At 49.1% G+C, this 26496-nt stretch overlaps 1 protein-coding gene across 1 annotated transcript in view; it reads right to left on the reverse strand.

The window, feature by feature from the left end:
* ITGA1 (integrin subunit alpha 1) overlaps window positions 1–26496 on the reverse strand; it is a 169495-nt gene that overhangs the window by 47884 nt on the left and 95115 nt on the right. The window contains exons 8-12 of the mRNA XM_066377869.1: window positions 22740–22890; window positions 15048–15213; window positions 10732–10805; window positions 9830–9974; window positions 2317–2459 (exon numbers count right to left, since the gene is read on the reverse strand). Of these exons, the coding sequence (XP_066233966.1) occupies window positions 2317–2459; window positions 9830–9974; window positions 10732–10805; window positions 15048–15213; window positions 22740–22890 (679 nt within the window). The remainder of the gene's footprint in view (window positions 1–2316; window positions 2460–9829; window positions 9975–10731; window positions 10806–15047; window positions 15214–22739; window positions 22891–26496) is intronic.

Consider the following 26496-nt stretch of genomic DNA (forward strand, 5'->3'; position numbering starts at 1 on the left):
CAGAAGGTTGTCTCTCAACCAAATGGCTGGGTTCCGCCCCAGCTGCCAAGGGAGATGGAAGACTATGAGAGGACTGCAGGGGACCATCACCGTCCTCTCCCTGCGATACATTACCATTTTAAAAGATGGGAATGTATTTTAAGGGAATGTGGGGACTTCATTATTTAAATGTGATAACCTTCCCCAGAATTTGATGCTCTGGGTAATTCTTCATTGACACTTGCTGGCTGGGCTTCCGTGACTTTATTTCTGCCCTTTGGACTCTCTCTGCCACTGAATCACAGTGGCAGACCTGGGTTCCTTTTCCCATCCTCTTACCTGGCGTGACCAATCCTCCCAAACACTTCCATTACCACACACTGAAAACTGCCTCTCCTCCTTCTCAAAGCCCCAATTTTACATTTCTAGACCAGGCTTGATAATGGCTAGACAATGACTTTGAATATCCTTTTCACACAGGAGTATGAAGAGTTTGAGGTTGTGTGAATCGAAAAGCATGACTAAAACGTTGTAAGATCGGGTGACTTTAGGTCTCGGTTCCCCCACGGCTGCAACCTTCTGGTGCTGGCCGGCAGCTAGGCTTTTTTAGCGGGCATTCGGGCCGCTGGCCCATGGCCCCCACCCCTTCCCATTGCCCTCTATCTGACACTGTATTCATGTCCTTTATCTGTCTGGCACCTGTGACCATTTGAGTTGGTGCTGTTAGAATAAATGTGCCCTGAACCAAATACCAACTGGGAAAATATATAAACTGCTTGAGTTGCTGACTTTCTGATCCTAGTGCCATATTTCCCCCAGATTTCAGGCTGGAAACACAAATGATTCATTATTTAGATCATTTGTGATACTGTCTTCAAACTCCCATGAGCATTTTTTTCCCCCATAAAATTTTACATTTCCTGTCTTGTATGCAGTCAATAGAGTGATCACAAACCTAAGATGTCATCCAAAATGCCTCACTTGACAATCTTGTAGTTCTTCCTAATTCATGTCTACCATACTCCTTCCTTTTTTATTTCATTGTTGTTACATTGTGTATGGTTCTCCTTGCCTCATCCTCAAGCTACAGCAATATCCCCCCTTTTATTGATGATGTGTTTTCTGGTTACAAATGTGACAAAGGGCTAAAAACTTCTTTCTACCTGGTGTTGTATATGACACTCAGACCTTTGGTTTATTGTAACTTCGTCGCCCTATAAATCTGATGAGAGTGGGATTTTAACTGTGGTAAAATTATCCTCTGATTGAGACATTGCCTTGAGGCTGTGTGGAACTATAAATCTCCAATATGGATGACATATTTTGGGCTTCCCAGGGTGCAGTACCTCTCGTAGCTGCATGCCATTAGCAGGAACCCTGGGAGCTATGTCCATGGTGCTATAACAGATACTGACTTCTGCACCTAAGCTGTACTATGTGCTGGGCTGGTCTCTTGAGGGGCAGGGGTGTGGGGGTAGGAGGCTGATGCTGCCCTGCCCTGATCAGTATTTTGTGTGTGGGGGGGGGGGAGGGGAGTAAGGAGTAGTCTAGGGAGTTGGAATATGTAGGAAGCCCGAGGAACCTTCCTGGACCATGAGGATTGCTGAGTAAAGATCATCAATTCTCATTATGGAACTCTTAGAATACAAAATGTTGTAGAAAAGGAATAAAAATTACACGAAATATTATCATTCAGTAATAATCAGCAATAACATATGTGTTTTTCCAGTTTTAAAGATAGATACTTTATTTGCATATTGTATGTATAATTTCTTAAACTACTTTTAATATTCAATATCAACTAATGAGAAGTTTCCAAGTTTACACATTACAAATAATTTCCAGTTACCTTCAAGAGGGAATTCCAATTCTCTAGTCTGTCATTCAAAATGTCACACCATTGGGGTCCACGTTCGTCTTAACTGCCTTCTTCTCCTCTCTTTGTGCCCGTCTGCATTCTGGCTTTCCTTCTACACTCACCCAAATTTTGTCTCTGAACAGGACTTTCTGCATCACTCTGCGCTAAAAACAATCTTCACACCCTCCGAAGGTACTGTCTGTGCCCCCCACCCCCCACCCCCCCGTCAACCAACCTTAGGCTTCCGAATGCTTTCCATCTCATCTCCTGTGTGTATATTTGTACAGCTGCATCTGCATCCATTGCTTACAGATCTGAACTCCACCCTCATCCGAGGACATGGATACGTTCACGCCTCTAGGGGACCTAACATAGGGCCCGGCTCTCAGCCGAGGTTGACTATGGGGGGTGGGGAGTTAAGTGAAATTTACACAGACAGTCTCAGTGGATTCATCTCCAACAATAACTTGCAAGCTTACCTGTTCTCCACGGAGCGTCTGGAGAATCTTGATGTCTCCGTCCTCCATCCTGTAGATGATGACCTGGCCAGTGTGATTGTAGCGGGGTTGGCCCGCCACATACAGCACGTCCCCAGGGATGGTGGCGGAGTTGACTGTGTACCCTGACAAAGGAGAGATACCACGTATAACAGGTGGCATCGGATAAATTAAGATCCATTTCAGATGGTTGGGAGAGTTGTGCTTATGTTTTGACATGCACTCCTTTTTCTATGAAAATAAACATATGCACGTAAAGACAGGTAAATTGTTTGGGTGGAAGCTGTCAGCATGCTTTCTGATTACCTACTCCAAGTACTTTGCCCTGAAAATTCATTTTCCCCGCAACCTCAGTTTCCCATTGTTTTCATTTTTATTTTTTTTTGGCAGAGACAGAAAGAGAGAGTCAGAGAGAGGGACAGCTAGGGACAGACAGACAGGAAGGGAGAGAGATGAGAAGCATCAATTCTTGGTTGCAGCTCTTTAGTTGTTCATTGATTCCTTTCTCATGTGTGCCTTGACTGGTGGGCTGCAGCAGACCGAGTGACCCCTTGCTCAAGCCAGCAACCTTGGGCTTCAAGCCAGCAACCTTTGGGCTTCAAGCCAGCAACCTTTGGGCTCAAGCCAGTGACCACAAGCTAGTGACCCTACACTCAAGCTGGATGAGCCTGCGCTCAAGGCGCCTACCTCAGGGTTTCGAACCTGGGTCGTCCAGGTCCCAGTGCAAAGCTCCACCCACAGAGCCACCGGCTGGTCAGGCAATTTCTCATTGTTTAAAGGCACAAATAACCTAACTGTGATGACAGGAAAAGAAAATAAAACTCACAAAAAGTCTCACAATGGCAATTAACCACTTTGTAGTAAATCAATCTTAGCTCCTCTGGACACACACGTGTCTCTGTTACAGACATTCATTAGTTTATATAGTGGCAATCATAGCAAATGTAAGACTTCTGAGTTGTGGCCTAGGTTTTAAATTATAGTTTTATTTTATTTATTTTTTACTTTTTAGAAAAAATTTTAATTAAATGTATTGGGGTGACACTGGTTAACAATATTATGCAGGTTTCAGGTGCTGCTTGAAGCTGACTTCTCTGAATTAAAGCATAAAGCTTGCATTTGTACCACGAGATTAGTACCTAATGAAATTGTGGAATGAAATTTTGGTATGACACTTACGCCTGGAAAGACGCCTATCACTATTTCATGTTTTTCCCCTTCTTTTGGATTTTTCTTAATAATACATTTTAAGGAATAGATTACTAGATCAATTTTTTAATGGTTCCAGGGCATTGGTACTAATGAATTCCATGAACAACCAAAACAAGAGAATAATTTCATCATCCTCTTCCAAACATTGTGTATCATGGTTATTGTTTAAATTGTGGGCGTTCCAACAGAAGCAGAGCACCATCTAATCACAGAAACTTGCTGTGACTTTACTTTGCATTTGTTTGATTAAAAATAAGCCTGAATAGTTTCGTAGATTTAATCTTTTCCCTTTCTAAGTGGGCTCGCATGCCTTTGAGAACTATAAACGGAAGACTGAAGGGACATTAATACTAATTTCTGAATGAAGAATTAGATTTGTTCTTTGTGTTTCTAGAGAACAGAGCTGTCCCTCACTGGGGAAGGAAGCAGATGCTTTTGAAAAGGCCAAGAAGAGCATTTCTTACTGAGAAAAAGATCATACTGATGATTTTACTTACCAAGGATTTTATATAAGGTAATAGGTCCCACTTGTTTCCCCCCAAAATTCTGATAAAGAAACAGATTTCTGTACTGAAACATCTTTTATTACACATGCTAACGACATAGTTCCTGAGGCCTACTTTCCTTGGGCCTATTTTTCTCACATTCTTGTTTCTTTCTCTTCCTTTGAGCTTTTAGAAATTATTACACACACTAGACTCTTTCAAACATGCAGTGTGACACATTTTTATGTTACTAACTAGAGCATTACTTCCAAATACAAGCTCAGGGTCAGTACACACACACACACACACACACACACACACACACACACACACACACACACGGCAAGAGAGGAGGCAGTGGGACCCGGGCTGCTGTGTGCCATGTGGCCGGGCCAGGAATGGTGCCCGGGTGGGGGTGGGGGGAGGTCCACACTGGTCTCTGTGTCTCATTTTCAGACCAGAAGCGCAAACTCATAAAAAGAACCTTAAAAAAAAAAGTTGGAAACTACATTTGAGGCTTGGAGTCATGTGATTATTCAGTTCATCATCTTGGATGATTCGCCTTTGACAAACCAAACGATTAGCGGGCACCCTGGCAGGGACAGTGCCCGGCAGGTAGGCAGTCCCTGGATGGAGCTGGGGCACCTGGTGACATCGCAGAGGGAGGGAGAAGGGGGGCCAAGCAAAGCTCAGTGTTAACGAAAGGAAAGTTAGTAGGAACATTGACACTTAATATTGCTTTTGGACAGAGAAAAGCACAGGGTTGAAAAGGAAGGAACACTGATAGCCTAGCCCTGTGCGCGGATTTATAAAGAATAACTCCTGTCTGGTCTCACAGTCCACCTCCCGGGAAACACGCCCAGACCCTGGGAGGGGATGGCTCACGGGTGTGATCGCCTCCCATCCTTCCTTCTCCTCTGACTGTGCCTGGCCTGATAAGACATCAGCAGAGTGTGGGTGAGGAGGCTCGGAACAAGTTCTTGACGTTATTCTCACCGTTAAAACCCCGTGTAAGCTCATACCGGGTAGGCAGTTAGTTACTGGGGTAGTAAGGTGGGCCCTGGCTGCACCCTGAGCAACATAGGTCAGCTCCGGTCCCTGCTTCTTTCTGATCATTAGTGCTCAGTATGGGATTCTGTATATGCTATTTCCCCCCTGGCTTCTCCCATCAGATCTGCCATTGTCTAACAGCTTGCAATGCAGGTGGATTCGGCCATATGTTCAACCACTTCCTAACGTGTAACCCACACAAGGAAACATTTCGAAAGCCTCATTTCAGATATAGAATACTATTTGGCATAAAGAAAGCTATTTCTCTCCCTTTTCCCCCCTTCAGAGTGCTTTTCTGTTTGGAAAGAAATATGACATACATTAAACATTATGTTGGCAACCTGTCTGTGTGCGAACCCGTGATCAAGCTAACGAAAGGATTTCTGAAACAGAAAAAAATGTCATCTTAGAGTACATGGCGGACAAAATCCCCCTAGACTTCCGTTTCATGCTGAGAGGAGTCAAATCATACAAATACTCGGGTCAGGGAGGAGGGTGCTCCCAGTTGTTTCTTGCTTGCCGAGATAGCTGTAAGTTGTGAATTCTCTTGTCTGCTTTAAGCAAGCATTAACCCAAGCTTTTGCTAACAACAGATAGAGGACTTTTTTTTTTTTTTTTTTTTTGTGGCAGAGACAGAGGGAGTCAGAGAGAGGGACAGATAGGAACAGACAGACAAGAAGGGAGAGGGATGAGAAACATCAATTCTTCGTTGTGGCACCTTAGTTGTTCATTGATTGCTTTCTCATATATGCCTTGACCGCGGGCCTTTAGCAGACCGAGTGACCCTTTGCTCAAGCCAGCGGCCTTGGGCTCAAGCTGGTGAGCCTTGCTCAAACCAGATGAGCCTGTGCTCAAGCTGGTGACCTCGGGGTATTGAACCTGGGTCCTCCACATCCCAGTCCGATGCTCTACCCACTGCGCCACCGCCTGGTCAGGCCAGATGGAGGACTTTTAAGGAATATATTTTTTTAAAGAATGTCATCCCATAACGATAGTGCAGTATACCAAAAAATGCTGTAATGTTATTAATTAACATGTGTGCCTATCTCAAATGATAATGTCACCCACATCTTTGAGGACTTTATGCATGGTCTTCATGTTTGCACACACTCGATACCAATTAATAGTAGTATTAAGATCAGCTACTGTTTGTATTATAGATAATATACACATGTACGATGTCTAAGCTGCTGCGACAAACCACCGTAAACTTGGTGGCTTAACATGTCCTAAATTTATTATCTTACAAAGTTAAGAGTCTGACCCAGGTCTCCCTGCGCTAACTCCAGTACACCATCGGCAGGTGTGACACAATTTTTCTATTCTCCAGTTTCTAAATTTGGAACATTAGATATTTATGCTACACTCTCTCAGATCTCTTTTAATGCGAAACTCGATAGGAATTTAGATCCAATCCCTTCATTTTATATCACAACCCTCCAAATAGTTCAAAGACATGGCAGGTGTCCACTTGGTTTCCTAATGATCATTTCCTTCAAGGTTTTTGGGGAGAGGGACAGGGACAAGGTGCTTGTTTCCAGATCTGTGTCCTTTAGAGAATCTGCTGACATATTTGAGTTTGGCATTGTTTTTTATAACGTGTGATGCTTAGACGAATGCACGCATAGCTTTACTTCTTTCCGACCAGGGCTGCTCACCACGAGAGAGATATATATATATATTATATATGGTCTACCGGAAAGTTCTGTCCGTTTCTATCACAACAAGTTTCGACACGTAAGCACGTTAATTTGGCGCATGTGTGCCTCTCTATTTTTATCACTTAATGTATACATACTGACGTAGCAAATTAAAACAAAGTTGATTCACATTAGTCTTATGTGTGAAGCGATAGTGTACCCATGGCTACTGACAAAAAGTTCATTTATGCCACTGTAATTTTTACGAATTTCAACAAGGAAGAAATGCTACAGAAGCATGTCTGTCGCATCCACCATATTCTCCGGACTTAGCACCCTCCAACTATCACTTGTTTTTGTCCTTACAGAATTTTTTGAAGGGCAAAAAATTCAAAAATGAAGAAGATATCAAAGAAGCACTGGTTCAATTTTTTGCATCAAAAGATAAGACATTTTTCAAAAATGGGATATACAAATTGCCCTCACACTGGCAAGAAATCATTAATAATAACGGCAATTATATTATTTATATTATCATTATTATTATTTTCATTTTTTTCCGAAGCTGGAAACGGGGAGGCAGTCAGACAGACTCCTGCATGCACCTGACCGGGATCCACCCAGCATGCCCACCAGATGGCGATGTTCTGCCCCTCTGGGGTGTCACTCTGTTGCATCCAAAGCCATTCTAGCACCTGAGGCAGAGGCCACAGAGCCATCCCCAGCGCCTGGGCCATCTCTGCTCCAATGGAGCCTTGGCTGCGGGAGGGGAAGAGAGAGACAGAGAGGAAGGAGAGGGGGAGGGGTGGAGAAGCAGATGGACGCTTCTCCTGTGTGCCCTGGCCAGGAATCGAACCCAGGACTTCTGCACACCAGGCCGATGCTCTATTGCTGAGCCGACCGGCCAGGGCTGGCAATTAAATTATTTAATAAAGTTTATTGATGGTAAGAAAAATTTGTATTTTGTTTTATTCCAAAAACGGACAGAACTTTCTGGTAGACCATATATATATATATATCTTCTTAAGGACTTTATTCAAGTTTCAGAGAAGGGGCAGAGAGAGAGAAGGATGAAGATGGGGGGGGAGCAGGAAGTATAAATTCCCATATGTGCCTTGACCAGGCAAGCCCAGGGTTTTGAACTGGCGACCTCAGTGTTCCAGGTCAACGCTTTATCCACTGCGTCACAACAGGTCAGGCTTTCTTTTTTTAATTTGTATATTTTCTGTTTTTAATTTTTTAAAGACTTTATTCATTTTAGAGAGGAGAGAGAGAGAGAGAGAGAGAAGGGAGGAGCAGGAAGCGTCAATTTCCATATGTGCTGTGATCAGGCAAGCCCAGGGTTTCGAACCGGCGACCTCAGCATTCTAGGTTGATGCTTTATCCACTGCACCACCACAGGTCAGGTTCACCACGATATACTTTTACTTAGCTAAAAAACTCAGGCCTTTTATTCTTTTAGAGTGTTGTTGCCTCTGCCTCTTTAATATACGTCCTAGAAGAAGGAGATGTACGGACCTACCAACAAGTAGCCACCATCCTCCTCCTCAAAGAGGAAGAAACCAGGAGAGAGAACAAGTCTTGCGCTAGGACAGAGAGAGCCCGGAGAGGAATGCTAACATGCCGAAGTATGAGCATTGTGAGGCCACTGTGATCTTGACCGCTGGACCCCCACCACCAAGTACCATGCCTCAGCCGAAAGAGATACAGGCAGTCCCCGGGTTACAAACGCGATAGGTTCTGTAGCTTTGTTCTTAAGTTGAACGTGTATACAAGTTGGAACAGGTACATTTACTTATTAAATGCAACTCAGACAGATGTTTGTCCTAAAATAGCATTCATTTTCACCTTTCTGTGCATATAAGTACTGAAACATTTTCAAACCTACAGAACATATCTCGTTTATAACCTGGGGACTGCCTGTGCTGTTGAACTATCTGTTGAGTAAGTAAAGCACTGGGAAACCATATCTTGAGGATGCTTCTCATTGTAGCTCCTTCCAACTTTTTACTGAGATCCATTAGTGATAGGAATGTCCCCTAGACAGCTCCCTGACTATTACAAATCTAGAAGATGGTGGTATCAGCCATGCACCTCCTCATCCCGGGCAAGTCTTTGGAAACTAAGATGATGTCACTGCTCTGGCTGTTTGTTTTTTACAGAAACAGAGAGTCAGAGAGAAGGATAGATAGGGACAGACAGACAGAAACAGAGAGAGATGAGAGCATCAATCATCAGTTTTTCGTTGCAAGACCTTAGTTGTTCATTGATTGCTTTCTCATATGTGCCTTGACCGCGGGCCTTCAGCAGACCGAGTAACCCCTTGCTTGAGCCAGCGACCTTGGGTCCAAGCTGGTGAGCTTTGCTTAAACCAGATGAGCCTGCGCTCAAGCTGGCGACCTTGGGGTCTTGAACCTGGGTCTTCCACATCCCAATCTGATGCTCTATCCACTGTGCCACCACCTGGTCAGGCCGCTCTGGGATTTAAGGTCAATATTTGTCTGATTGAATGGAGCTATTAAAGAAGAAGCTATCAGATAATACAAATTAAAATTTTCTTTTCCCCAATGAGGGCCCCTTAAAAGGAACTGATGATAGAGGACATTGAAGAGACTATGGATAGTCAACAATAATATGTTCTACACTTAAAAAAAATTGGTTAAAAGAGTGAATGTTACAGTGTTTTCCTCACAATAAAATTAAAAGTAACATAGGAGTCTGATCTTTGGACAGCCGCCGGCTCAAGTTCCCTTTCTCTAGCCTCATTTCCTGTTCACCGGGTCCAGAGCTCTTCTGGACGTTAAAGAGAATACCAGACGCAGAGAGACCTCAGAAAGTGCTCATGTCAGTCTAAATCATTCCCAGCACCAGGCTGCCCTTCTGAGAAAGAATGACTTCCATATCCTGTTATTCTGACGAGTGCTGCTCGAATACTCGGAAGGTCCATGGGTCCCGTAAAGCCGCTGCCTCTTGGAAGTGATCTCTGTACATACTTGTAAGCAAGCCAAGATCATCATAAGCAAAGAATGCTAAGAATAAAAATTTAAAAAATAATAATAAAAATGAAACACCACCAGGAACTTTCTAGTAATGACATCCCAACTTTACCTAAATAGGAAGCAAGGGGTTCGTTCTTGGTGGTGGATTTAACGTTGAAGGTCATGTTCTGAGGGATCATGATTCGATTTGCCTTCTGCATGACGACGGTCCCGTTCCAGTCATAGGCTCCAACCGCTCCAAGCATGACCCAGTCCTGACATTCCAAAAAGAAGAAACAATGATATTTAATAAAAAGTGAGAACACACACTTATCATCCAGCAATAGCAATGGGATGGGGTACTCTTCAAAGTGCTTTACATGTTTATTAATTCATGTCACCCTCACAACAATTGCATGGGCTAGAGGCCACGATGACCATCTCCATTCCACAGAATAAGAAATGGAGGCAGGGAAGTTACCTGTCCCGGGTTCTACAGTTCTCTTGGACATTGATATGTTAATACACATGCCTTTGCAGGGACCATTACGCCTTTCCTTCTGTCCACGACAAGTGATAGATATTCTTAATGCTTAATGCTGGGTGCCAAGGACCCTAGGTCTTGAACGTGGAATTCTAGCAAAACCCTTGAACTAACTATCTTAACACTGAGAAAAAGATAACATTCCCTATCATTGGCATGAAGCATTTCATTCAGCCAGATGTCTAACTCCATGAGGCAGACCCCAAACCGATTTACAGTTATTAGGACAAGGTAGTGAGTTGTGAGAGAGAGATTGTTGATTTCCCAATAAGAAGCTTGCGCATGCCGTGTTCCTGTTTGGATTAGACAGGTCACCCCGGTCTCTGAATGATTGCTCAAGCCACCAACTGCAAGTTGCACTTGTGTTGCTGATGGCTGGATATTGGTTTGGGGAGGATGCCTCAAAAAAAAAAAATTAGATTCTTGAACTGTCTTTTCTTTAGTTTCTTGAGATTAGAAAGCTCTTTCATTTACAGGTGGACATGTACCTGTGAGTAGTGAGCGCTGAAGCCAGTCTGTGACATTTCCATCTCAAACGAGGCTGCTGACTGGTCGGCTGTGGCTGAGACACAGGAGAGAAATACTCTTTAGCACATGGACGATTCCCCGGGGACATAGACCCAGTCCCAACTGTGGGCTGTGCCGACCAGAACATCAACAACTGTCAGGTATCGTCTAGCCACATTTCTCAACCTGCTGTTCCAGGGAGGGCTGGGTGGAGGCCAAGGTTGCAGTAGGATTGTGTCTTGCAGACATGCACGTGTGCACCTGCCCCCTTGCCGGAGTGGTTGGGAAATCTCCATTCTTACTCACCAGCACGCTAACAGGCCTCATGGTGCCCTACATCCACGCGGTCAAAGCTGAGCGTCTTGGAGTGGGAAACCTTGTCTCATGCCCTCCTCCTGGGAATTTTGCTGAGACCTGAGGCTAAACTTGCCTGACACAGGGCTGAGGAAATTTCATTCACATCTTTTTTTTCTTAAGTGAGAGGAGGAGAGGCAAAGAGACAGACTCCTGCATGTGCTCCGACCGGGATCCACCCGGGAAGCCCCCTATTGGGGGATGATCTGCCCATCTGGGGTCGTTGTTCCATTTCTCGGCAACTGAGCTATTTTAGCACCTGATGGTGAGGGTATGGAGCCATCCTCAGCACCTGGGACCAAGTTGCTCCAACTAAGCTATGGCCACAGGAGGGGAAGAGAGAGATAGAGAGAGAGAAGGGAGAGAAGGAGGTATAAAGAAGCAGATGCACACTTCTCCTGTGTACCCTGACTGGGAATTGAACCTGGGATGTTCATAAGCTGGGCCAAAACTCTACCACTGAACCAACCGGCCAGGGCCTTGTCATTCACATTTTAATGAGGTGTCTTGATTCTACCAGCCCCACCTGTATGCCTGGTTAGCGTTCCTCTCAGGATTCCATTGTTTGAAAAAGGTGGTAGGGATTCTGGGTTACGAGCTCCGGTTTCCGGCTGTGGGTAGCACTCACCACTCAGGAGGGGACATTTGAACAGGGCTCTGGGACACAGGCCTGTCTGTCCTGTGCCATGTTGAAGAGCTTTTACTACAGTACAGAAATAATCTGGAGCGCTCTGTGGAAATGAGCTGCTCTGAAAATATCCGCCGACCCAAAGCCACAGCCCCCTGAGGAGATGGAGGGAATGTTAATTTATTGGCTTTCTGTAGGGAGTGACTGATTTATTTGGCCTTGCAGATAAGTTAAAAATAGAGCATATTTCAAGAATGTCATTCTGCCCTTTCACCGAGGCATGGGAATAATCAAACTTATTTACTAGTTATTTCCTGGCATGAATTCGTTAACAAGTACATCAGTAATTGCTATTGTTATAGGACTAGATTCAATGGGAGGGAGATCAAGAATTTAAATATATCATTTTAATCTCACAAATTGCCCTGTAATCTAAATGATGGAGAGGCCCCTTCACTTTAACTAAAACCTTTATTGTAAGCCCACGGTGCTCCGAGGTGCTTCCTCATCCATTCTTGCCAGCTCAGTTGTCAGAATGCAGCAGCTGAGACCGGCACGGTCCAGCACAGTCCCATCGCTGCTTCGCTTGGGGCTGAGAACAAGCGCAGCAAGCTCTGGCATTCCACCTGCTGAGCGGGCATCGTGGGAAAGGCTCCCGAGCATCCTTGAACTTTGTGGTAAGCTGCTCCCGGGGCCATTGGAGATGCTGAGATCACCACTCTCAGGACTGCACAGGCTCCAGTTAGGGCACCCTGCACTTCCCCCAGTGTCTGATGGCAAAGGACAGATTAGACCGATCTCTGATTTTACTGGGCAAAAGTGGCAGGCACCCTCCCCTCACTAGATAGTGCTGCCCTTGGCAAGCAGGAACTTCATAATTGCCACTATTTACCATCTAAAGATAAAAATAGGAAATGGAGACTTCCCAAGTTAACAAGGAAATAAAGTCCTGTCTGAACTCATCATGAAAGAGAACCAGAAATAACAGGCTCTTGTAAACCTTCTTCTGATTAGCCCTGAAAGAGCAGCCACTCAGATGTGGGAGACATTTTTAATCTGAGGCGTCCTTTATAAAATAATTTTGGTGTTTTTTTCTTCTTCTTCTTATCTAAGTGAGAGGAAGGGAGACAGAGAGACAGACTCCTGCGTGAGCCCCAACCAGGATCCAGCTGGCAAGCCCCATCTGGGGCCGATGCTCTGCTCATCTGGGGCCATGCTCAGAACAAAGCTATTTCTGGTGCCTGAGGTGGAGGCTCCAGGGAGCCATCCTCAGTACCCGGGGCCAATGCGCTCAAACCAATTGAGCCATGGCTGCAGAAGAGGAAGAGAGAGAGAGAGAGAGAGAGAGAGAGAGAGGAAGCGGAGGGGTGGAGAAGCTGATGGTTGCTTCTCCTGTGTGCCCTGCCCAGGAATCAAACCCAGGAAATCCACGTGCTGGGCTGATGCTCTACCACTGAGCAAACTGGCCAGGGCCATAATTTCATTTTTAAATATAGAGATCTCTTGGAGAGTTTAGACACGCCAGTGTGTAACCTTTAACTCATGGTATGCTTAGGTTAGACACAATCTGAAAATGTCATTTAAGGACAGCTGACCCCTCCTCCCCTCAACAGCTGACACCAGCTTCATTTCTACTGTCTTAGGTTATGTTTACTACTAGCTTACTTAAGATGTGCAAATGAGACCGTACTGGGCTTAACCATCTCATGTAACTCAGGAGTTTTTCTTTTAAATGATCTTCACAGATTGCTTCTATCATATCTTGGCCCACATAAGTCAAAAGCAGAGAGTGCATGTTGCCTTGGACAACCTAATTCATTTCCTTAAGGAGGCTAAACTCCTGACCTGGCCTGTTAGTAAACAACAGTGGACAGTTGTTGTGAGGCCACAGCCACTTAAAAGTGAGTTTTCCACAGAACAGAGGACAGCCAAGTTCTTCAGAAACAGCTGTGTATATGGAATGATAAATAACTCAAACATTCTGTATCTCAGGGGTGCGGGGGGCTGGGTAACTCCATCCAGATGATCTCAAGTCCTCCATCACCACCAAATCGAATTTCCCACTGACCGGCTGTGATCCAGTCGCAGAATGAACAGCACGCATCTTAACCAGCCTGTCTTTTTAAATTGAAGGAGGGGAGAATAGTATGGAAGAGATGGGAAAGTATCGGCGTGCACTGCGCAGAATATGGGTTGTAATGCGAGATTTTGTTACTTTTATGCACATGGATGGGTCACAATGCAGACTGTGTTTATTATCGTGGGTCAAGTCTGAGAACCATCTCCCTAAATCATTTCCTTCCCTTTCTATACATAGGAATGTTCTCTGTCAGTCACTTTCCTGCCTTTCCCTTATCACCTGGTGCTCAGTAGGGATGGCCTGTTCTTTCTCAGTATGTCCCCTCCCATTTCATCTTTGTGTTTCCCATCAGCCATCCCCAGCAGAGAGACTGAGAACATGTTTCTAAATTCTGATGTTCAAGAGACAAGCAGAACAGTCCCTCTATGTGTTCTCGCCGGGACAGAGTCTGCTGGGTGCAGACAGAGCCCAGGAGCAGGGCACTCCGGGAGCTGCTCACGCTCGGCGGAGGGAACAGCCTTATTTTCCGAGTTGCCACGTTCTCGGATGATGGGAAGAAAGAGAGGATTTTACGGTTGGCTGGTGTGACAATCCTGAAGACTTCTCTTGTGTCAAGAAAGCTGATGTTTCAATGTTATGTTGCTTCATGACATCCTCTACCTGAGGTCACGACTCATCACCCCTAACAGCCTGTCGCCGGTGAAAAATCAAAGAAGAAGAAGAAAGAATCTATGAAGGAGTAACATGAGTTGGACAGACATGACGTGGCCCCAGAGGCTGGGTTCCACGGAGACCTTTAAAATGGGCAAGGGGCAAAAGAAGACAAAGCAGGGGAAAGAAACAGCGAACTCAAGGCAAAAGGACAGTCCTGTAGGAACCCAAAAGGAGACAAATGAAAAACAAAAGAAAACAAAACCTGAGCTAGCGTCTCCACTTTCTACACCTGTGCCGCAGAAAAGAAGTTGAACACGGGCGCATTTTTGTCCTTGTGTGTCTCCCTGGCCATGGTCCTCATTGGCTCTCACACCAGCACCGCCCATCCTTACAGGGACAGCTTCCAGCAGACACAGCACCATCTATCTTCATGACTGAGTCATAGAAAAGGACACTGCCCCGTGCTGGCCACTGCACACAGTAGGAATACGTCAGCCGGGCGGTAGGAATAAACACCTAAAACCCATCACAACACGTTTGAGTTGAGAGGGAGCAAGCAGCATGGGGAGAAACGGTCCTACCTTCCAGGGCAAAGATTCTTTCTCCCAGGGCTTCGACGATAGTGACAAGAGCCAGCTCATCAGAGACGTTGAAGAAGTGCTTCTCAGTGGGCTCACTGGCGATGGACTTTATTTCCTCCACAAATTTCTCAGTGCTCAAATTCCCTCGGTTATAGCTGCCCAGAATCTACGGTACAACAGAAACGGCAAGAATATATTTTAAAATTCTGTGTGTTACCTCAGGATTGCAAGCATGTTGCTAGTAAACAAGAGATTGTTTTGTATCTTCGCATAAGGCAATTTTTAGGTCCTTCCACATTCTTGGAAGAGTATCGGAACATGTAGGTTCCCTAATATTACACTGTTGCATGCTGTCATTGGCGTAGGAAAACTTAAAGGGCAATCTTGCGTGGTCACGAACGTTTCTTCGTTTGCATTCTTGCGTGCCTGTTTATTAACAGTGGTATCTTTAAAGTCTTTCCATTCAGAAGAAATGCTCTAGTTTCTGAAGATCTCTGATATTATTCTAGCCGGGGACATCACCGTTTTCTGGCAAAAGCAATTAGCAAGTGAGCTGCTTGATCCTGAACCGGCTGTTCTTCCTGAAAATCTTACCAAGGGGCCATCTTCTAACACGTGTATATTTTAAACAGCTTTTGGACTAAGAAGCAATCTAACTGGGCAATCTAGAAAATAAACAATTGAAACTTCCTGTTTGAAACCAAATGCTCAAGACAGGGACATTGTTTTTTATAGAGAAGAGAGGCAGGAGTTATCTGTTATAGTTAACTATAATTATTTAGATGTTGTAGAAGTTTTTCTCGAACACTTAAGTTTATTTTTTTAAGGTAAGGTTTATCAAGATATAACTTATATACAGTAAAATTCACCCTGTTTCGACGCACTGTTCTGAGTGTTGACAAACCTATACTGTGGGTCACCACCACATTGAGACGAGACGTGAAATATTTATTTCCATCATCCCAACAGTTTCTACTTGTTCCTTTGTCTTCACCAGCTTCACCAACCTGCCTTGCCCTCAACCCCTCACAAACACTGATCTATTTTCTGCCCTGCAATTACAGCTTTGCTTTTTCCAGAATGTCACACTGAGGGACTCATACAGAGTATAGCCTTTTGTGTCTGGCTTCTTTTACTCTGTATAAGGCATCCAACAGCCACCTATTCAAGTGGCCCCGCATGTCAGCAGCTCAGTCCTTCTGATGCTGAGTCCTTTCCATTGCACAGATGCACCACAATTGTTTGTTGAGGACGCTGGCTTTGTTTGCAGTTTCAAGCAAATATGAGTACAGCTGCAACAAATAGTCACGCAGAGGTCTCTGTGAGGACATGTGTTTTTTCCTCTCCTGATTAAATTCCTAAAAGTGAGGGTGCTGGGTGTTATGGTACATGGATGTTTAACGTCGTCAGAACCTGCCACACCATTTTCAAGAGTGTCTGTTCCATTTTGCCACCTCACCATTCCCACCAGCAATGACAGTCTGGGTGACCCAGCTGTCTCACAGCCTTGTCAACACTTGGTATTATCCATTATTTTCTTTGTGTGCTTGTGTTCGTTGTCGCAATCCCACCGGTGTGTTGAGGCGAATGCAAAATGACCCTGAGACCCTGTCCTGTCCTGGTTTGTTGTGCGATTTCTTCTTTGGTGTGGTGTCTGTTCAAATCTTTTGCCAATTAAAAAAGTAGATTGTTTATTAGCCTGCTACCGAGTTCTGACAGTTTTTGTATATTTCGAATACAAAACCTTTATGTGTTTTGCAAATGTCTCTTCCCAGCCTATGGGTCATCTCAGTGTTCTCAACAGTATCGTTTGAGGAGTAGAAGTGTTTAATTTTAATGTATGCCAACAGAATTTTATTTTCTTTGTAAATATGTAGTTTTAAATGTCAATACTTCTTAAAATTTAGTTTTTAATACAAAAATGTTTAAGTTAAAGTAAATGGAAAATCTTTTAAAAACTGCAAAAACATGTAAAAACAAAACCCAACATGTAAGAAGATATAGATGAATCTCATAATACTAAGTTATAAAAATTTCAAAGTATTTTATATAACAGGGCACCTTTTTTTTAATAAAGTGAAAAACAAGGAAACCTTTTAAGAATGTATCTTTTTGGATATGGTTAGATACCAAATAATTATTTAGAGAAGGAGAGTGAGGTGCTGAGCACTGGATTCCGGCTGACGGGGACTAGGTGGAGGCGGCGGCGGGTGATCGTGAGTGCGTTACTGTCGGAGGACCGAGCCAGCTGTTTTGTGTGGCACGTCATGATGCTGATAACGTTATTAACATAAGTCTGCAGGTGTTGCTATAATCTCAGAAACAAAGTGGGCCAGGTTCTGACACATGATGATGAACACGTCTCCTAAACCAAAAGATGGTGACTGATTCGATTCTGTGCTCCCAGAATCCAAGAGTGAAGGTCAGAACCTGAGCTCCGTGCTGGTGCTTTGCTTGGGTTAGCAGAACAGGTGGCTCAGGACCTGCAGTGACCACGAGGACACCCAAATTTTCTAGCTTCTCTTCCCATTGTTCAATAATGGCCATAGATTTGTCCGACATCTCGAAGGCAGAGTGGTGCCTTCCGAGTCCTGCTGCAAACACCTGGGTGGGGTTCTTAGTTGTGATGTAGGTGTTGCCTGGTACTCAGCACTCTGTGTGACCAGTGGATCCGGCATGCTGGGGAAAATTCCCAAATGACACACTTAAAGTAAAGAATGAACGCAACTCAGAAGGATCTGTTTTGAAGAAAACATAAGAGGAAAGAATGCTCAAGAATTCCTGTGACTTGCACCCGGTCTGAACATTCTTGCATCACAAGATAAAAATAAAAATAGGAGTGTATTTTGATCCTCCACGCACGGGCTGGGTAGCTTGTAAAAACATCATTTTCTATGAATGAGAAGAGGTACACAATCACACATAAATTACTCCTGTTTCCCCTAATGCTACATGTCAAGCTCAGATACTTGGTCTTCTGCCAACATCTCCCTGAAATAGACACTCAGATCAGAAGGCCCCATGCAGCAGATGTATCAGATGCAAAGTGTTCAATGCATGTACACCTAGCACAGTATCTTTGTGTGCACATGAAAGACATCCTAAGCAGAGGTGGATTAAGGTCGGTTGAGGCCCCCCGGTGCAGAAGAAAATGTTGGGCCCCTTAAAAAAAAAGAGAGACAGGGAAAATGAAAATACACGTTAACCATTTTTTTAAATAAATAAAAAAATATTATGTACTATTAATGTTAACATTGCACATATGAAACCAAACTTGGTGTCATTAGAAAAAAGTGTCAAGTTGGGGTTTTGCGGGGCCCTTCAGAAGTCAGGGCCCAGGGTACACACCCAGTGCACCTGTCGTTAAATCCGCCGCTGATACTAAGGTATTTTCTAACTCCTCTCTTTTTCATCTGAAGGCTGTAGGTGGTAGAGTTTCACATCCACGACAGGCCCAACTGTTATCATTGAAGATTAGAGTTTGAATATCACAAGTCCTTGCTAGCAAAGTCTGACACTCTCAAGTGACAGGTGGAGCCTGTAGTATAGAAGGCTCTAACCAGCTCAGGACCCACATCAGATCTGAGAGTTGAAGAGAAGATGTTTGCCATTTTGTCACAGAGGGCTTATATTTTCAGTAGTTAATCTTTTTTGGGTGTTGTCTCAACCGCTCCCCCAAAGACATCTCAGTGATGTTCAAGATCAAATGGCTGGGAAAAACACTTGAGGAAAGAGAAACATTCCGGGTGATACCTGGCCAGTCCTCTGGGCAGACAGGAGTAATGCCTGAAATCTTCGGTGGGTCACACCCAGTGTGGAGAGCCTGCAGCACCCTGGACACGCACCCAGGCCCCCAGTCACCCAGCCCCTGGTCACACCCGGTGCGGAGAGCCTGCAGCACCCCGGAAACCAGCCCCTGCCCCCGGTCACACCCGGCGTGGAGAGCCTGCAGCACCCTGGACACGACCCCTGGCCCCGGTCACACCCGGTGCGGAGAGCCTGCAGCACCCTGGACACGACCCCAGGCCCCGGTCACACCCGGCGTGGAGGACCTGCAGCACCTGGACACGACCCCCTGGCGCCGGTCACACCCGACGTGGAGAGCCTGCAGCACCCTGGACACGACCCCCTGCCCCCGGTCACACCCGGCGTGGAGAGCCTGCAGCACCCTGGACACGACCCCCTGGCCCCGGTCACACCCGGTGCAGAGAGCCTGCAGCACCCTGGACACGACCCCCTGGCGCCGGTCACACCTGGTGTGGAGAGCCTGCAGCACCCCGGAAACCAGCCCCTGCCCCCAGTCACACCCGGTGCAGAGAGCCTGCAGCACCGTGGACATGACCCCCTGGCGCCGGTCACACCCGGCGTGGAGAACCTGCAGCACCCTGGACACGACCCCCTGCCCCCGGTGACACTCGGTGCGAGAGCCTGCAGCACCCTGGACACGACCCCCTGCCCCCGGTGACACCCGGTGCGGAGAGCCTGCAGCACCCTGGACACGACCCCTGGCCCCGGTCACACCTGGCGTGGAGAGCCTGCAGCACCCTGGACACGACCCCCTGGCCCCGGTCATACCCGGTGCAGAGAGCCTGCAGCACCCCGGACACGACCCCCTGGCCCCAGTCACACCTGGTATGGAGAGCCTGCAGCACCCCAGACACGACCCCCTGCCCCGGTCACACCCGGTGCGGAGAGCCTGCAGCACCCCGGACACGACCCCCTGCCCCGGTCACACCCGGTGCGGAGAGCCTGCAGCACCCCGGACACGACCCCCTGGCCCCGGTGACACCCGGTGCGGAGAGCCTGCAGTACCCTGGACACGACCCCCTGCCCCCGGTGACACTTGGTGCGGAGAGCCTGCAGCACCCCGGACACGACCCCCTGCCCCCGGTGACACCCGGTGCGGAGAGCCTGCAGCACCCCGGACACGACCCCCTGGCCCCGGTGACACCCGGTGCAGAGAGCCTGCAGCACCCTGGACACGACCCCCTGCCCCCGGTGACACTTGGTGCGGAGAGCCTGCAGCACCCCGGACACGACCCCCTGGCCCCGGTCACACCCGGTGCAGAAGAGCCTGCAGCACACCCCGGACACGACCCCCTGCCCCCGGTGACACTCGTGCGGAGAGCCTGCAGCACCCTGGACACGACCCCCTGCCCCCGGTGACACCCGGTGCGGAGAGCCTGCAGCACCCTGGACACGACCCCTGGCCCCGGTCACACCCGGCGTGGAGAACCTGCAGCACCCTGGACACGACCCCCTGGCGCCGGTCACACCTGGCGTGGAGAGCCTGCAGCACCCTGGACACGACCCCCTGGCCCCGGTCACACCCGGTGCAGAGAGCCTGCAGCACCCCGGAAACCAGCCCCTGCCCCCAGTCACACCCGGTGCAGAGAGCCTGCAGCACCGTGGACATGACCCCCTGGCGCCGGTCACACCCGGCGTGGAGAACCTGCAGCACCCTGGACACGACCCCCTGCCCCCGGTGACACTCGGTGCGAGAGCCTGCAGCACCCTGGACACGACCCCCTGCCCCCGGTGACACTCGGTGCGGAGAGCCGCAGCACCCTGGACACGACCCCTGCCCGGTTCACAAGACCGGGCGTGGAGAGGCATGCAGCACCTGGGACACGACCCCCTGGCCCCGGTCATACCGGTGCGAGAGAGCCTGCAGCACCCGGACACGACCCCATGGCCCCAGTTCACACCTGGTGAGGGAGAGCCTGCAGATGCATCCCCAGACCGACCCCTGCCCCGGTCACACCCGGTGCGGAGAGCCTGCAGCACCCCGGACACGACCCCTGCCCCGGTCACAGCCCAGTGCGGAGAGCCTGCAGCACCGGGACCACGACCACCCTGGCCCGGTGGACACCCGGTGCGGAGAGGCCTGCTGTACCTGGACACGACCCCTGCCCCGGTGACACTTGGTGGCGGAGAGCCTGCAGCACCGCCGGACACGACCACCCTGCCCACCGGTGACACCCGGTGCGGAGAGCCTTGAAGACCCCGGACACGACCCCCTGGCCCCGGTGACACCCGGTGCAGAGAGCCTGCAGTACCCTGGACACGACCCCCTGCCCCCGGTGACACTTGGTGCGGAGAGCCTGCAGCACCCCGGACACGACCCCCTGGCCCCGGTCACACCCGGTGCAGAGAGCCTGCAGCACCCCGGACACGACCCCCTGCCCCCCGGTGACACTCGGTGCGGAGAGCCTGCAGCACCCCGGACACGACCCCCTGCCCCGGTCACACCCGGTGCGGAGAGCCTGCAGCACCCCGGACACGACCCCCTGGCCCCGGTGACACCCGGTGCAGAGAGCCTGCAGTACCCCGGACACGACCCCCCTGCCCCCGGTGACACTTGGTGCGGAGAGCCTGCAGCACCCCGGACACGACCCCCTGCCCCGGTCACACCCGGTGCGGAGAGCCTGCAGCACCCCGGACATGACCCCCTGGCCCCGGTGACACCCGGTGCAGAGAGCCTGCAGTACCCTGGACACGACCCCCTGCCCCCGGTGACACTTGGTGCGGAGAGCCTTGCAGCACCCCGGACACGACCCCCCCTGCCCCCGGTGACACCCGGTGCGGAGAGCCTGCAGCATCCCCGGACACGACCCCCTGGCCCCGGTGCACCCGGTGCAGAGAGGCCTGCAGCTCCCTGGACACGACCCCTGCCCCCCCGGTGACACTTGGTGCGGGAGGCCTGCAGCACCCCGGACACGACCCCCTGGCCCGGTTACACCCGGTGCAGAGAGCCTGCAGCACCCCGGACACGACCCCTGCCCCCGGTGACACTCGGTGCGGAGAGCCTGCAGCACCCCGGACACGACCCCCTGCCCCGGTCACACCCGGTGCGGAGAGCCTGCAGCACCCCGGACACGACCCCCTGGCCCCGGTGACACCCGGTGCAGAGAGCCTGCAGTACCCTGGACACGACCCCCTGCCCCCGGTGACACTTGGTGCGGAGAGCCTGCAGCACCCCGGACACGACCCCCTGCCCCGGTCACACCCGGTGCGGAGAGCCTGCAGCACCCCGGACACGACCCCCTGGCCCCGGTGATACCCGGTGCAGAGAGCCTGCAGTACCCTGGACACGACCCCCTGCCCCCGGTGACACTTGGTGCGGAGAGCCTGCAGCACCCCGGACACGACCCCCTGCCCCGGTCACACCCGGTGCGGAGAGCCTGCAGCACCCCGGACACGACCCCCTGGCCCCGGTGACACCCGGTGCAGAGAGCCTGCAGTACCCTGGACACGACCCCCTGCCCCCGGTGACACTTGGTGCGAGAGCCTGCAGCACCCCAGACACGACCCCCTGGCCCCGGTCACACCCGGTGCAGAGAGCCTGCAGCACCCCGGACACGACCCCCTGCCCCCCGGTGACACTCGGTGCGAAGAGCCTGCAGCACCCCGGACACGACCCCCTGCCCCCCGGTGACACCCGGTGCGGAGAGCCTGCAGCACCCCGGACACGACCCCCTGGCCCTGGTGACACCCGGTGCGGAGAGCCTGCAGCACCCCGGACACGACTCCCTGCCCCCGGTCACACCCGGTGTGGAGAGCCTGCAGCACCCTGGACACGACCCTCTGCCCCCGGTCACACCCGCTGTGGAGAGCCTGCAGCACCCCGGAAACCAGCCCCTGCCCCTGGTCACACCCGGCGTGGAGAGTCCCTTGCAGCCCTGGACTCACAGCTATGGAGAAGCGCTGGATGCTCTCATCCTCGCAGTCCTGGATGACCTTGCTCAGCCGATGGTTGTCATGGGACTCCCCATCGGTCACAATCACCATGACTTTCTTCACCCCCCTTCGGGCGCCCCGGGCTTCGGTGAAAGCCTCCTTCCTGAAATGGTCGTAGATAGAAGAGAAGCAAGTCAAACGCCACCCCAAGGTGTGGCCCAGGTGTAAGCACAATGGAAACGCAAACCCAGGGAGCCCCGTGCTTCCCCACCACGGTCAACATTGATGCCCCCTGTGCAAGCTGGAAGGCACAGTGACCACTGTTTGCACCAGGGTTAGATTGCTTCCAGATGCTGGACTGCTCACTCGCCGTTGTGCTAGCCACCATGTGTGCCATGTACAAATGGGAGCAGTGTTTCACTCCCGGACACTTCAGAGGGCGGGTGTGACGGGGCGGCCACCAGCCTTAGAGAAGGTCGGGTCTGAACCACTCGCCACCACGCCTTCCTCTGTCATGCCCCCCTTCCTTCTGCTTTGGCTGGGCCCTTGCTTTAGTCCTTGCTGCCCCTGACCCACGCAGACCAGCTGGGAGGGCGCTGAGTGGGGAGGGGAGACTGGAGAAAGAAGGGCTCTCTGATGGCCAGGAGAGCTGGAGAGCTGGAGGGGCTCTTGGGGACTGGAGGATGGAGCCAGATTCAGGAATGAAGACTGCAGATGGCGGGGGTCTGAGTCCGTGACACCCGAGGGTCACAGGGCGTGGAGGGCTGCAGTCAGCTGCGAAAGATTAGGTTTGACCTGGGCTCTAGGACTCAGCTGCTGTGGGCAGGTAGGGGAGAGGTGGCTGAAGAGAAAGGAAAAGGCTGACACTGAGTGACTTAATTCCACAAGCATTTACGGCGTCAGGTAGAAGGTAAGGAATATTAGCCATCTTTGTTTCCTGTCTTCTACACACACACTCACACACACACACACTTTTCTCCCCTATGCATTCTTCTATGCAACCACATTCCGTTCTAGGGTCTTGGGAAAGAAGAGTACATGGTACAAAGGCTGAAATGATCAAAGAACTTTATATCCTATTTTTTATATTTTGGTACACAATGCAGCAATCATTGTCATGAATGGTCCATTTAAATAGTTCACTCTGGCCCTGGCCGGTTGGCTCAGCGGTAGAGCGTCGGCCTAGCGTGCGGAGGACCCGGGTTTGATTCCCGGCCAGGGCACACAGGAGAAGCGCCCATTTGCTTCTCCAACCCTCCGCCGCGCTTTCCTCTCTGTCTCTCTCTTCCCCTCCTGCAGCCAAGGCTCCATTGGAGCAAAGATGGCCCGGGCGCTGGGGATGGCTCCTTGGCCTCTGCCTCAGGTGCTAGAGTGGCTCTGGTCGCAACATGGCGACGCCCAGGATGGGCAGAGCATCGCCCCCTGGTGGGCAGAGCGTCGCCCCATGGTGGGCATGCCGGGTGGATCCCGGTCGGGCGCATGCAGGAGTCTGTCTGACTGTCTTTCCCTGTTTCCAGCTTCAGAAAAATGTAAAAATAAATAAATAAATAAATAAATAAATAAATAAATAAATAAATAGTTCACTCTGGTCATGAGGAGAAACAGCTGCAGTTTGGATTATGCCAAAGAAACATGTCCCTTAAACTAACCTTCCAAACGGTTTGTACCATAAACGTTAGATCTACTGCCGATATAGAGTAAATGCACAAGAGTGGATCTTTTCTGAGCAAGGGGAGAGGATCCTGGTGAGGTGAGCAAAGGGACTTTATTCGTGATCATTTTTCCTTTAAAAGGGCTTAAAGCAAATATGACACAGTATTAGCATCTATCTCGATTCCGTTTAATGCATGCATAGATTTTCTGCTGTAGTGTTTTTGCATTTTAAATTTTTCCTAAAATTTTCAAATGAAAAAAATATATGGAAAATAAATACACTGACCATTGGGGAGCTGTGCATCTCCACCCTACACTACCCATACGGATTTCCTGACATCTTTATACGTGTGAGTAAAGGTGAAAACAGATGGTCAAGGCTAGTGTTCAAATGAAGTTTGGATGGCAATACCATGAAGTTCAGTCCTTTTTACAGTTCTACTGCATTAGAGGGTCACCAAAAACTTTCCAATTCGCTGGAAGATCAAGGCCGGCATGGACCAAACGTCAGCCTAGGAAGATGACGGGGAGACGGTCATAATTAAAGAAAGTCCAGCTGCTCTGAGAGCAGCTGCTAGCTTCATATGATGTGTGAGCAGCCCCTGGCTGACCCCTGAGCACGCCCTTTCTGTTTCCAATATCTTCAGCAAATTGCCCTTGACCCCAAATAACCACCTTTCAGAGTTCTTTCTTTAAGTTAAACATTGACGTCCCTGCATGCTTTTAAGCATGAAAATATGCCAGGAGAGTCCCTTTCTTTGGGATAGGAGAACCCAGTTCTTTTGCTTAAACATGTGAACCTGTGGAAAAGAAAGAAAATTTGGGATGGAGGGAAATGGGACGCAAGAATAGTTTGAACTGGGGGGGTTGGGGACCATGAAAATGGATACAAAGAATTCTAAAAAATAAAAATAAAAATAGTGTTTGACCCTGGCCCTGCCTGAAAGCAAGCAATAGCAGTTAAAAAATATGCCAAAACATGAAAAACGAATGTGCAAGAAAACTACCTTGTCGGATCATACATATAGGGTTTCATTTCTAGACAAAACTCAACCACTTCTGTGTCCCCCAGCTCGACCGTTTGTGGGAGGGACACGGAGGCCATCACCATATAGGGACATGGTATTTGGAGTGGTATTTATGCAGAAGCAAGAGCAGCCAGACGGGCTGCTCAGTCAGTTTTCAGAGATGAATATTCATTCTCCAGCAGCTGCCCTTGGAGCACGCACAGCTCCCTGCAGGCCCGGTGCTTTCAAAGAGCACCGCGATGTTCTTGCATGTGCAGTCACAGCCGGGCAGTGAGGTCAGAGGCGCACTCGGCACACCTGGACAGGGGCTGCCCGTGTGTGCGCACTGCCGGTCCTCCGGGCAGGTAATGTATAATAAATCACTCCGTCTGTCTCTGGTTAATTTTCTTTTGGGCCCCATCTAACCAGAATCACATGCTTCTCTAATGTTTATGAGCCTACAGCTGCTTATGAAATTAAAAATTGTTGAATAGCCAACCCCTTCTTTGGAGTATGTGTGTCAACTATTGTAACCCCCTTACAACACGGATCATAGCTGGTGGGCAGAGGGATGGCGTGGGTTATCCGCGCTTCAAAACCAGCTGAGGCTCCAGAAGCTGAATGCACTTCACAGAAGGACCCTTAACATCACCAGAACTACTTGTTAGATTTCCAGTGAATTCAGTGTCTTTTTTGTTTTTTAGTTTTTGTTCAGAAGCTTACTAGCTTCAATGGTGACTCAGGTGAGAAACAGTAAGAGATAAGAATTGAGGCAGGTTGGGAAAAATCCAGAAAAGGAAGGTTCTGCAATTGCAAGGGAAGGATGGTTCTGTGCGTTCTTGTAGAAGGAACTTCAGCGCAGAGTAGACAATGCGCTCTCAGGGAAAGGGGACAGCAGCAGGAAGCGCGGAGGGGTGGGAATCAGGGGGCGTGGAATTTGGAGAAAGTAAGGAAGAAGAGCGAGCATGCATTGCAAAGGATGAAGCCCTTTCCACTCCCCTCAGTCTCTGCACTGAGAATGACTTCAAATAAGACAAAGCTGAATTTGGCCACTTAAAAACTCTGCTTTGAGAGCTTCCATAACTCCAAACCAGGACCTGTAAAATTAC

Source organism: Saccopteryx leptura, chromosome 1, assembly GCF_036850995.1.
Source record: "Saccopteryx leptura isolate mSacLep1 chromosome 1, mSacLep1_pri_phased_curated, whole genome shotgun sequence".
Taxonomy (NCBI): domain Eukaryota; kingdom Metazoa; phylum Chordata; class Mammalia; order Chiroptera; family Emballonuridae; genus Saccopteryx; species Saccopteryx leptura.